This window comes from Epinephelus moara, chromosome 17 (genome assembly GCF_006386435.1).
Source record: "Epinephelus moara isolate mb chromosome 17, YSFRI_EMoa_1.0, whole genome shotgun sequence".
NCBI lineage: Eukaryota > Metazoa > Chordata > Actinopteri > Perciformes > Serranidae > Epinephelus > Epinephelus moara.
The window spans coordinates 27,047,561-27,061,057 of record NC_065522.1 but is presented as its reverse complement, the minus strand read 5'-3'; the positions used below and the strand labels follow the sequence as shown (position 1 = coordinate 27,061,057).

Sequence of the window (13,497 nt, the reverse complement as noted above, 5' to 3'; positions counted from 1 at the left end):
TCCACGGCAACAGATCGCTCTGTGTTCCTATTGGTCAAAGTGACGGCTGTGACGGGAGCAGTCGTGAACGACAAAAAGAAAATCAAACACGCTGGAATTTCTGTCGGGACATCTTGAGGCGTCCCAGACGTGGCGTCGGTTGAGATAAAATGATGGATTATTGTCGTTCACGATCCGAGCCGATACCGTACGACGCCGCATCTATCGGGCTATAATCAGGCTGATATTGTGTAGCATGAACCCGGCATGAGTCGTCCCCTAAACTTCAGAAAACTTGTTCCCTGTAAGTTTTTTGTATCTTACAACCAATGTACTCCGTCAACAGTTTTACAGACGTCTCTTTTACAATGGAGGTCAATGGGGAAAATGCGTTTTGGGCCACAGGGGATTTTTTTGCGGCACTAACGCAGGTGGGAAAAATTGGCTTCAAGATATTTAATAATATTAACTGTAAAATAAGAAACCAAAGTACATCAGTATGTAATATCTTCACTCTCCCATCGACATAGTTTTTAATAGGCTATACTTTAACAACATAATCGATTTCCTGAAATCCAGTTATGGCTTTTGGTTTCGGTGTGCCACCTCAAGATTTTCAGTCACCCCATCTAACCACCCCTGTAAAAAATTTCTGGGGGCGCCACTGATCTCGGGACCTCTTGGGGGGTCCCAAACCACAGGTTGGCAACCGCTGACCGAGACCACAACAACGCTCTCAGCCTGCACGAGTGTCAAGCTCAACTGGGAGAGTGTTCAGAGCATGTATGTACGCTGCAGCTGCGACATGAAGCAGTGACGAAAGCCGAAACAATCAGAGATGTACAGTATGTACACTCACACACATACACACACACATTACATGAGTGTAATACCAAGCCAACATACTGCATGACTGGGTCTAATTGAATGAGCTTGACGACTGAGCCCTGGCCTTTAGTAAGCCACAGCCTCCTGTGGACTCCCCATGGAAAATGGAAACAGGCCCAGACTCTTAAAGGTTATGAAGAAACCCAAAGCGTAACGTGGGACTGAGCAAGAGTGCTGGCTTGAGTATCTCTCGATGCAGAGACACATACGGTACTTCCCTTGACTCAGGGCTTCAACAGGTTGGGGACTGTACAACACGTGTCACTGCTCCTGAGACGTTTATCCCGACTGTCAATAACAGAAAGGTTACAGAGGAGGCAGACACCCTGTTCAAATATGCCGTAGCTTCATTTTGAAATCTGATTCAACAAAAGATAACATCCAACACGCGTGCTGTTTACATTTCTGTGCTACTCCAATATCATTACACCAAGGCAGTAACTTCCTGTCGATTATGTACTTTAGATTAAGATGTTATGCAGCAGATAAAATATTTCTACAGCTACTACTCAAATATTACAGTTAGTTTAGGGGCAGGGCTTGGCTTGAGAAACGAAGGGACAGCTGGACATCCCATAGACCAGGTATGGGGCGTGGACTGGTAGCTGGAGAGGTCCAAAGCCCCCTCGCTCTGACAACCCTCCATCTAATGCATGCATACGTCCGGTTTGTGCATGTGTGTGTATTTTGGGTCTGTGTGTGTATGATGAACAGAGTGGAAAAGCATTTAATTTCCCCTTGGGAACTGACCTTTCGCTAAGCCCCGCCCCTTTGTGATGGTCCGACAAGCTGTCGGAGTAAGCACGGAGCCCACACTGTCACTAACTGCACTCCCTGAAGGAATATTATCATATTTTTGGAAATGAAGGAAATCTGATATGATGGAGCACATCGGTATTGGCCGAAACGACCACTGAGCAGGAAGAAAAAAAGTGTGAGGAAGAAGAAAACCCAGCTCAACGATTGGCCAGGACCGAAAACGGAAATCCATCCCTTTCAGCCGGCTTGGTCACCACAAAAACACCAAGTACCAAAATGCACTGTGCTCTACGTCACTTCCTCTCTTTGGTCCGCTGGATAGTCCATTTGCATAACTGTAAGCGAACCGCACCAGGGTTCACTTGCAAGTGGACCAAGACCCCCAGTTTTCAAGCAGACCAGGGTTCGCTCATTTGATCAGCAGAGTCCGAATGAGCGTTCACACCACTGCAAATGAACCGAACTATCCATGGAAGTGGACCAGGGTTCGTTTAAAGCGGACCAAATAGCGCCAGTGTGAATGCATCCTTAGAGTCACCAAGTGTCTTTGGACTGTGGGAGGAAGCTTGACACAGGGAGAACATGCAAACTCCGCACAGAAGGGGTTTGAACCCATGTGAGGCAACAATGCTAACCACTGGACCACTATGCCATCTTCATTTTCACTTTGATTTTTCATAGATTACCATTTATTAACATAGGAGGAGCATTTTTGTTAGTGTGTGCGTCCTTTGCCTCCTTTTTTCTCCCCATCTTCTGTATTAAGGCAGCAGTTTTATGTCATGTTATGTATTATATGAATGTATGTTAAAGCATGAAAATCTAAATATCAACATTGCGGAAGAAGAAAAGATGTCAAGAGGTTTTCAAACTAGATTTTGCACATTTAGTCCAGAGAAACAGGAGTTTTTAGGGAAGGAAAAGTTCATTTGGTGCAGCAAATGTGTCTAAGATAGTTGGATAGATAGACTTAAATCTTAAAAAATAGAATTAAATACACTTTAACCTTTAAGTTTGTTGGGCTGACATCATTTAGTAGGCTACTAATAAATCAGAAATAGCATAGTGAACAACAACATCAAACCCTAAAGTAATTAAACATATTTATAATGTGTCTGTTCAATACTGAGTTTGCTGTGTGCTATCTCTAACTTTTGTCTGTCACGCAGTGTGTTTCTAAAACACATGTCTGTGTGCTAGCTCAGCTAACGTTACATTTCAAACCGCCTGGCATCAACCCTGTGACACTGTGGCGCCGCCATAATTCAATAAACTCAAGCTATTTTCAAAAACAGAGGAAACTTTTCCAAGAAGAAAAAACGTTAAATTTTAACCACCGTCAGTGCAGCACCGCTACACCGTTTCCTCTTCAAACACAAGGTAAAAATAAGGTCGGAAACTCACGCGTATTGACGGTTGAATCAGCCATTGATGGACAGGAGCAAACCGGAGGACCAGTGGTGATGTTCGGGGACTGGCAGCCGTTGGACGGTGTGGTCACCAACGACCGTGGTCAGACCAAACTGAAGGAGGGACTTGTTACCAACGTTAACGTGTTTCCTGATTCCCAAAGAGTGGATACGCCCTAGTCCGTACTGTGGGATGAGAGCGAGAGGGTTCACTCACTGCTACTTCCGCCTTCGTTGGTTGGTGATTAAAAAGGCGGGTTTTTAACTAGTAGTATTTTTATTTTACCTTACTTTACTTTTATTTTACTTTAGTGTGTATGGGGGGCGATAAATGACAAAAGTTTCAATAAATAATTAAACAGGTTTATAAATAAAGGAATCCATATAGCAATACATATAGAAATAAATAGGCTAAATAGAATAATTATTAAATGCTTAAAAAACAGGACAAATGAAAGAATAATTAAATGCTAAAATAAATACAGAATAAAAAGGCTAAATAAAATAATGATTAATTGTTAAAAATAAATAGGGAAATAAATAGGCTAAATAAAATAATAATCAAATGCTTAAGAAATAAGGAAATAAATAGGCTGAATTAAATACCAATTAAATAAATAGGCAAAATAAAATAATAATTAATCACTGAAATAAATATGGACAAACAAGGGAAAATGAAATAATAATTAAATGCTAAGATAAATATGGAAATTAATAGGCTTATTGAAATACAAATAAATGCTAAAATAAATATGGAAATAAATAGGCTTCATAAAGAAATACAAAAAATACAGAAATAAATAGGATAAATAAAATAATAATTCAATGCTAAAATAAATATGGAAATGAATTGGCTAAATAGAATAATAATTAAATGCTAAAATAAACAGGCTGAATAAAATAATAATTAAATGCTGAATTAAATATGGAAATAAATAGGCTAAACAAGAGAATAATTAAATGCTTAAATAAATACGGAATAAATAGGCCTACTGAAATAATAATAATTTGCTAAAATAAATACTGAGATTGTAGGCTAAATTAAAAAAAACAACTTAAATGCTAAAAATAAATACGGAAATAAATCGGCTGAATAAAATAAGAATTAATTGCAAAAATAAATACAGAAATAATTAGGCTAAATACATTAATGATTAAATGCCAAAATAAACACTGAAATTAAAAGGCAAAATGAAATAATAATTAAATGATAAAATAAATAGGCTAAATAAAATTATAATTACATGCTTAAATAAATACAGAAATAAATACATAAATTAAGAAATAAATGCCTACCTCATAAACGTATAGATACAGAAATACATAAATAGATAAATGTAATTGAAAAAAATGTAGAAATACATTTTAGATATTTTTATGTCCTGTTAAATTATTTTTATTTATATTATTTTATCTATCTATGTTTCTATTTATTACAACATTTATTTACTTATATATGCCTTTGTTTATTTGTGTTATTATCATTTTTGTATTTACTTCATCATTTTCCCATTTCCATCCATTTTCAACCACTTATTTCAGGGGTCGACAACCTTTACTATGAAAAGAGCCATTTTTAGCCAAAATAAATAAAATCTGACTGGAACTGCAAAATATATTTGTGCTTCATAATAAAAGGTAGCACAGTCTTTTTTATTTTATTATTCTTCAAATTTCTTTTTCTATTTTTTTATTTTTTATTTTATTTTACTGTATACCAGTAGTGTGTATGGGGGACGATAAATGTATCAATAAATAAATAAACAAATGGATAAATACAGGAATAAATAAATATAGAAATAAATAGGCTAAATAAAAGAATCATTAAATGCTAAAGTAAATACAGAAATAAAGAAATGCAGGTTTTAGAACCTTCACTTCATAGAGCAAAAAAAAAGCAGCTATTCTGCAGTGGGCTAGTTTTGATTATTTGGTACTTTAGCTTTGCAGCGGTGCTGATGAAAGGAAACAAATTTGTCAACGCACTATTAAATTCTCTATTTTCACCTAAGACTTTTCCATTTTTGGATTTGGAATCCACAGCTAGCCGAGTGAGGAAGACTCAAGACTACTGTGGCAATCGCTAGTGATGTTTTGAGAGGAAAAGGCACCAGGCCAGAGACATATGACACACATTTTAGCTGACTTTAGTTTATTTTCACAGTAGAAGAATGTAGGAATCACTTTAGGCCTACAACAACAAATGAAAATTAAAATGTTAAAAAATATAACTGTTATTTATTTCCTTATAATTTTCTGTCAAAACCACCGAGAGTGACTGGAGAGGGGCCAAACAGCCCCACAGAGCTCTGGAGCCACAGGTTGACTACCCCATGGCTTATCCGAAGCCAGGTCACAGGGGCAACACATCATTGACACCATCTCACTCCTGCTCCACACTGCACTGATACACCTGGAGAACCCCGACACTTATGTGAGAATGCTGTTTGTTGACTTCAGCTCGGCCTTTAACACTGTCAACCTGGGCAAGCTGGTCAACAAGCTGCTGTCACTGGGCCTGAACCACCACCTTTGCAGCTGGATCAAGGACTTCCTCTCCAACAGACCACAGCATGTGAGACATCTCCTCTAACACCATCCTCAACACCGGCATTCCCCAAGGCTGTGTTCTCGGTCCACTCTTTTACTCACTTTTCACACACAACTGCACTCCCGTCCATAACACAAACTGCACATACTAGCTTGCTGATGACACAGCCGTGGTGGGGTTAATAACCAACAATGATGAGACGGCCTACAGAGAGGAGATCCAGGCCCTCACATCCTGGTGTCAGAACGACTTGCTCCTCAACTCCAACAAGACAAAAGGAGCTCGTCACTGACTTCAGGAGACACAAGGACACAACACATGCCAGTGTGGTGATCACTGGACAAGAGGTGGTACAGGTGGGGAGCTTCAAGTACCTTGGTGTTCATCTCTCAGGGGACCTGACATGCGGAGTGAACACTAGAGAAGTCCCTCAGTATTTTCAGTCATGATAAAAACTCATATTTTATAAACCCTTCACATAGTGTATATGCAAAAATATTAGGTTGTGAATTCGTGTCAGATAAATGTCATGATGTAGAAAGTGCAATATTTATAAATGTTGTAAAGTAGAAAGTGTCATGAGAAGATGGCCTCAAACTTTAAACCACTGCATTATATTTCTGCTCCACTAGAGGGAGCCATTGTACTTCTTATTCAACTACACTCGTTCAGTACTACAAACCACATCTGCTCTGGTGACCACACGGGGAGCTGGGTTCATACAAGGCTTTCAAAGCTTTCAAAGTAAACCGCTAACAATGACAGTTTATCTCAGGGCACACACACACACACACACACGCACACACACACACACACATGGTGCACCAGCATTCAAACAGAAAGCCATTTCCTGTAAAAAATAACCTGACATCGCCCTGTCACTCACTGCTGAGAGGAGCTAATGATGCACACCTGTTTTATTTACTCTCTATAATTAGCAGATGATCTGATATGATACCACGGTCAACATTAACCCTCTCACTGACTGTGACACACAAATAAAATGACTTATTAAATACAGATTAATCAGTCGTGGGAACCCCTGGAGTCATTTACAACAGCTACTGATTTACAAAATTAATAAGTTATCTTAGGTTAGGCTGTGATTGTACGGTCGTGTCCGGCACGTCCTGCACGTCAGTGTTTCCCTCCTGTGGCATCAATATCATAAAATGCTGCCCTCTACTGGACCTAATCATGCTTTCATTCTGACCTGCTAATCTGCATTACTTTACACATTACATTACATTATTAGTTAGCCCCTGTATCCTGCTTCTTACTTTAAATCAGGTATGTTAAAGTGGTGAACATGACAGTGCAGTAAATTGATCTGACTGTTTGCAACCTGCCAGTCGCTGGTGCCAAACACCAGGCTGTTGTCCAGATGGCTCAGCGCTGCTCGGCCAATGAAAGGCTGCATAAACAACACATGAATAACCAACCAGTTAGACGGGAACACATTTTAAAAGCAGGTGAAATGTAAATCTGTTTGTCAGATTCAGACATCATCAGGGAAGCAGCCACACATGATATAAAACGTGTTTGTTGTTTTGCATTTTCCAGTCTCTTCAGAGTCATTTGATCCCATGTTAATATACATATATTCATCAGCAAAGGTTTAATAGTATGTTACATAATGGTTAGAAACTGTTTATCTAGCATAAGTAATATTATCATCACAATATTTAACAACTTTACAGTATATGATGCAGCCATATCTCAAACTCTGCATACAGTAGTGGGATTTAACTAAGTATATTTAATCAAGTACTGCATTAAGTACAGTTTTGAGGCACTTGTAGTCAACTTTGAGTGCTTCTATTTTATGTTACTCCCTTTACATACGTGCTATATCGTAGGCAACTGGACTTGCTTGAGTCTCTTGAAGACGTTTCATCCAAGAGGCGTCTTCAGTTCTAAATGACTGGTGCAGAATCGCAGGCTTTAAACCCAGTGCGGGTGTGAACCCTTGTTGTCATGTGAGCTCTTAGTTTTAGAGTCATTAAGGTCACATGTGAGTCGTTAGGGTCAGGTGGGACCAGGGGTGAACGGGTACGAAGTCGTCCAGGAAGGGATCCCAAGACTGCATTGTAGGTGGGTGATAAGTAATGTCGTAGGCCACCTCCTCTGTTCAACGATGGTTGTTCCAGTTTGATGTAGATGGATTCTTCTGCGCCTCTTTCAAACGATCTTTCTTCCATGGCCGAGATGTGAACATTGCTGTCCTCCAAAGAGTGTCCCTTCTTCTTTAGATGTAGGTGAACAGCCGAGCCTTGACCTGACGAGCTGGCTCTGCTGAGCTGTGCCATGTGCTTGCGGAGTGGCTGTTTTGTTTTGCAGTCTTGGGATCCCTTCCGGGATGACTTTACACTCATTCACCCCAGGACCCACCCGACCCTAACGACTCATATGATGGCGACTATGGCAACGACTCACATAGTGACCTCAATGACTCTGAAACTCAGAGCTCACATGTGACCTCAGTGACTCTGTAAGGGTTCACACCTAAAGAGTTCAAAGCCTGCAACTCCGCACCAGTCATTTAGAACTGGAGAAGCCTCTTAGATGAAAGGCGAAACGTCTTCAAGAAACTCAAGCAAGTCCACTTGCCTACGATATAGCACTTATGATTACCATGACCTGGATGACTGAGAATCTTCACCGACAAAACTCCCTTTACTGCATAAATTTTAGAGGAAAATTTTTCAGTTTTCACCCCACGACATTTAGCCTATTTTGACAACTTTCAATACTTTGCAGACTCTACAATAATGTTAATTATCCTCACCTCACACCTTAGTGATAAATGTGCTTTTCTCATCTGTGTAGGTTACTTAATTCACTTTTCACGGTAAGCTTTGTTCATTTTGTCAATAGCATTTGCCATTCCTCTTTGTATTTAGTGTTTTTGATCATATTTACGGTGAGGTTGGCCCGTCAGCTAGCCGAGCTAGCTACAAAATGAAGCACTGTAACGTTTAGCTAGCTCTACAGAGCTTTACTGCTCTCTTTTGCAAGACTGTATATTTTGTATCAGTCACTTTAATATTTTTTCAAAACTTTCAAAACACTAAGTGTAAAAGAGGGCCATAGCGACATAATTTAGCTAAGCCCTGAGAATCAGGCTAACACTGATGCTACACTGAGTGACTAGCTAACGGCAATTCTGTAATGCGGAATTTATACTTCTGCGTTGAAACAGTGACGTAGCTACGGCGTAAGGTCTGTGTCGACATTGATCCTACGCCATAACCTATGCCGTAGCCTGACGTGCACCTCCCCAGATATGTAACCACAAGTCGCAGCAACACAGACCTCCTGTCTGTTTCTGTAAGCTGAAACCATTTCCCTCAGTGGAAACAAAGCTTTTATTTACTTCAATTTCACAGATAAACAATAAATTGTGAAGACAATAAAGCCTCCACAAAAATAGCATTTTAAGTCTTGTGTGTGATTTATCCTGGCTTCATATGAGCAGAGGAAATCTCTGCTAGCTGCTAGGCTAATTTATGCAATGTAAAATTCCATAGGCTTGTGCTAATAATGTTAGCATGTTATATTTGTTTGGAAAACGTGTTTAGTTTAAGACAGTTGTTTTGTCAGTGAACCTTGTGAGCTGTAATGGAGCTGAATTTTGTAACGTTACATTTGTTAAATGTTGCTGTTGTCCCTGGCTTCATTTGAGTAGAGGAAAAGATAGCTAGCTGATATGCTAATTTATACAATGTAAAATGCTATAGGCTTGTGCTAATAATGTCAGCATGTTGTATTTGTTTGGAAAACGTGTTTAGTATAAGACAGTTGTTTTGTCAGTGAACCTTGTGAGCTGTAATGGAGCTGAATTTCTTAATGTTACCTTTGTTAAATGTTGCTGTTGTCCCTGGCTTCATATGAGTAGCGGAAAAGATCGCTAGCTGCTAGGCTAATTTATACAATGTAAAATGCCATAGGCTTGTGCTAATAACGTTAGCATGTTGTATTTGTGGGGAAAATGTGTCCAGATAAAGTCAAGTGTTTGTCTGTGAATGCTGCGAGTTATAGTGAAGCTGATTTGTGTACTTGTGTTTGAAATTGTCTCTATTAAGCCATGTTTAATGTGTGTTTAATGTGTGTTTTTAATCAACTCGCTCAGCACTTCACAGGAACCTTTGCCACCGACTAGTGTTTTGTTGGTGTAACTGCAGAGTGACACAGACACACCCGCACAAGTATAATCCCGCTTAAGGTAACAAAAACATAACAATCTTATTTTCAGGTGATTATAAGATTAATGAAAACACAACTGTGAATATTATAAACCTTATCTGAATCCGACACACTGGACCTTTAAGTTTTAAAACCATTGACTGTACATCAGACTGCCACCCAGTGAAAATATATCTTTCTACATCATCTCACATTGTTTATTATATTATAATCATGACCAAACTGGCTGACAGATAATCTCACTAGCCACTCAGCCACTATAAAAGAAGATAAACCTAGGATGAATTGATATTTTTTTCTTTTTGATGATATTTTTAAACAGATTTTATATATTTCCAGTCGCCTAAGTGCACCTTGACACAGTAAACGCGTTCCCATTGCGCGTGTTATTGTAGTAATGGTCATTTACACGCAGGCATGTGCCCTACATCTGCACTGTTTACAGGCTCTCACCAACCACACCGCGAGCCGCGTGCCTGAGGAGGGCAAGCAGAACAAATGACGTCACCAGCTCGAAGCACGTTGAACTGTGCATGCCGAGGCTCTGCAGCAGCCGTAAGTGCGAGGCAGACGCGCAGCAGAAATAAGCCCCGTGTGTTGTGCATGATCAAGGAGGAGCTGGGGTGGATTTCTCTTCTGCTCGGCAACATTCATGTAGTTTCTGAGAATACACGGAGGCTATGAGTGGTTTCAGATACAACTGGCTGTCTAGTTAGCTTGGGGACAAGATTATTTATAATTTGTACACCTGTAAACAAAACTTGTTGTGCCCATAGCTTTCAGATAATAAGATCCTCTTACTATCTATTTTTCTGGGGCTTTTGACTGCACCCCACAGTCTTCAGAAGTTGGTCAAAGTTAAATATATGTGTATATAAAACAACAGACAGATCTAAATAACAAAGGAATAAATGATAATAGTTTAAAAATAGACTCAGGTCCTTTGGAGGACAGCTGGCACTCCCAAGGACCTTCTATGACTCTGTGGTGGCATCAGCCATCTTCTACAGAGTGGTTTGCAGGGGCAGCAGCATCTCGACAGCTGACAGGAAGAGATTCATCTGTGCTTGGATGCTCTCTCGACCAGGTGGAGATGGTGGCCACGCTATTATCCCTTATGGACAACATGTCCCACCCCATGCTGGACACTTTGGCAGTACTGGGCAGCTCCTTCAGAGACAGGCTGCTTCACCCACGGTGTTTGAAGGAGAGATGCTGCAGGTTCTTCCCTCCTGCTGCTGTCAGACTCTACACATGAAAATCCATTATACTGCTATTTAGGTGTGGGGTTTTTTTGTACAGTTTACTTAATGTTTTTCTACTGATACTCCCAGTTTGCACTCTGTCCCTTTGCTGCTGTAATATTGCAAATTTCCCCACTAATGACGAATAAAAGATTATCTTGTCTGGTCTGGTCTCATCTGGTCTTGAACTAATAATGTAAAAACTACCAGTAAATAAAGCTCAAAGTTATTAATTGTCAAATTTTAAAATCTTGGAACTGAGGGCCCCTCTAATAATGCAATTAAATATGTATAATAATAGCAAACAAATAGCAACAAAAAGAGAACCTAAGATATATAATGGTGCAAGTTAGTAAATGGGGATAAAATATAACGTTAAAGAATATGAATTAAAGTGATATAAATATATATTGTTGGCAGTAACTGCAACAAATAAACAGAATGTAGGTATAGACATAATGAGAAGCAGAGGTGGGAACTCGAGTCACACAATTTGATTACTCTAGACTTGACCTGGGAAAAACAAAAAACAACCTTCAACTTAACTTGGACTTCAACACCAATGACTTGCGATATCACTTGGACTTGTGCCTTCTGACTTGATACTTTAGTTCACGTACAAAAACTACATGGTGGCCGCACCTCATGGGCCCCAGTGCAACCACATGGCCTGCACTGTCTATATGTACGCCCCTGACTTTGAGACAAGGGGTAACTCTGTAGCCAGTAATGTAAAATGGCAGTGAGAGAGTGATCAGATATTTACACTTAATTCAATTAAATTCAACAGAACTTTATTTATCTCGAAGGAAATTCTTGTGCCGGAGAATGCTTCAAAATACAGTAACGCCCACGGTGTTATCAATACCCCCCCTTAGCCCTACCCCTTGGCCCTACCCCTACATTTGTGCTTTCCTGCGAGGGGTAGGGGCGTCCCAATTCCTTTTTGCGTGTAGGGGTAGGGGGTATAACGAGGGATAGTGGGTATGAAACTAGCCCATCAGAGCGAGGGATTTCAGATGCTGACTTGCCAGCGAGGGGTAGACGTTGCCATGGCTACCACCGAGCAAGAGACGGGAAAAAAGTTCATACATAGCTAACGTTACCGTCGTCAGGTTGCTTGTTAGCTAGCTAGCTAGCTCGCACTATCTGGCATCTGTCATTTGTCCTGTTCTGCAAAATTGTCGGATTTTTCACATTACGATAACACGCCAGCTAGTATAACCATGCTGCCTCGTAATGTTAGCTGGTTAGCTAGCTATCTAGCTAGCAGAAGTCCCCTGTCGTCTGTCGTTCATCAAACGAAGCATGATGAATAATGCAAACGCGATCGGTAGGATGAACTAAACTGGAGACTCCATTGTAGATGCTGGTTGGAAATGTAGATGGCTCGCAGCTTCCTGTTTAAAATAGTTAGGTATATGTGAACGTAACCGACGGGGTGACGTAGTGAGTGGTGTCCCAATTCCTAGGGAAATATTTCAACCCCTACCCCTCGTTGCTTCATTTTGAGGGCAAAGGGGTAGTGGGCAAGGGCTAGGGGCAGGGGTAGGGCCAAGGGCTAAGGGGTAGTGGACAAGGGGGGGTATTGGGATTGGGCCTAAGTACAGTAGACCTGAGTGGGTTCCCCGGGTCAGGGTCACTCACTGGGCCCAGTTTTCCAACAATACGGTAATAAATATCTGGCAAAATATACAAATGCACATGATCGAAGTGTTTTCAAGGAGCAAAAGCAAAACACAGTGCCTCATAGAGTAACAACAGGAGTATGTTAAGTGCAAGAGTTACTAGAAATGAAGTAAATGGTGGGAAAAAAACTAAAATGGTGGTAAAAACAGATATTGCAAATGATTTAGCAGTATTGCATATGAGTGACAAAATGATATTGCACTGCATTGACAAGTAAACATGATACTGAAGAATAATATGGCACATGATGCTACTGAAAAGTAGTAATGTGCATCATATGAAGTATTAGTGCACCTAATGCAGGTGAATACTGCTGTCAGTGTCCTTTATTTCAGCTCTTTTGATGATTATTAACCTCAATTTGTGAAGATATATATAGACACAATAACACCAGTGAAACTTTAGCAGCAACTCTTGGATTAAACTGCCACAAGTAACTAAAATAACCTCCCAGTAGTGAATGTCGTTGCGGTGCTATTTCCCGTATTACGGTGCACCAAGTAGGCCACATCAAGTGTGGGTACGGGCTACGCCCTCTCATGTCTATTTGGAAGAGAACTCAGGACCAGACACTCTGCAACGTGACTGCCGAGCCCCGTGCGGATAGCCCCGCCCCTCTCAGCCAATCAGAACACGCATTGGCGGGTAAGGGGCGGGGGCTTTGAGCGGCGCTGTCCAATCACAGCGGCTAGTACAACATTGCTTGCTAGACCATGCACCGGCACGTGTGTCCCTGCGTGTAAACTACTGACGGAGGGGGTTGAGCAAAAAA

General features: G+C 40.5%; 1 protein-coding gene across 3 annotated transcripts in view; it reads right to left on the bottom strand.

Annotated features, from left to right (window-relative positions):
- rell1 (RELT like 1) overlaps positions 1-3,174 on the bottom strand; it is a 52,810-nt gene extending 49,636 nt beyond the window's left edge. For 2 of the 3 annotated variants that reach the window (XM_050067944.1, XM_050067946.1), the window contains exon 1: positions 3,031-3,174. In XM_050067944.1, the coding sequence (XP_049923901.1) occupies positions 3,031-3,055 (25 nt within the window). In that variant the 5' untranslated portion in view covers positions 3,056-3,174. The remainder of the gene's footprint in view (positions 1-3,030) is intronic. The other variant, XM_050067945.1, reaches the window with a different exon arrangement.
- Positions 3,175-13,497: the final 10,323 nt, after the last annotated feature.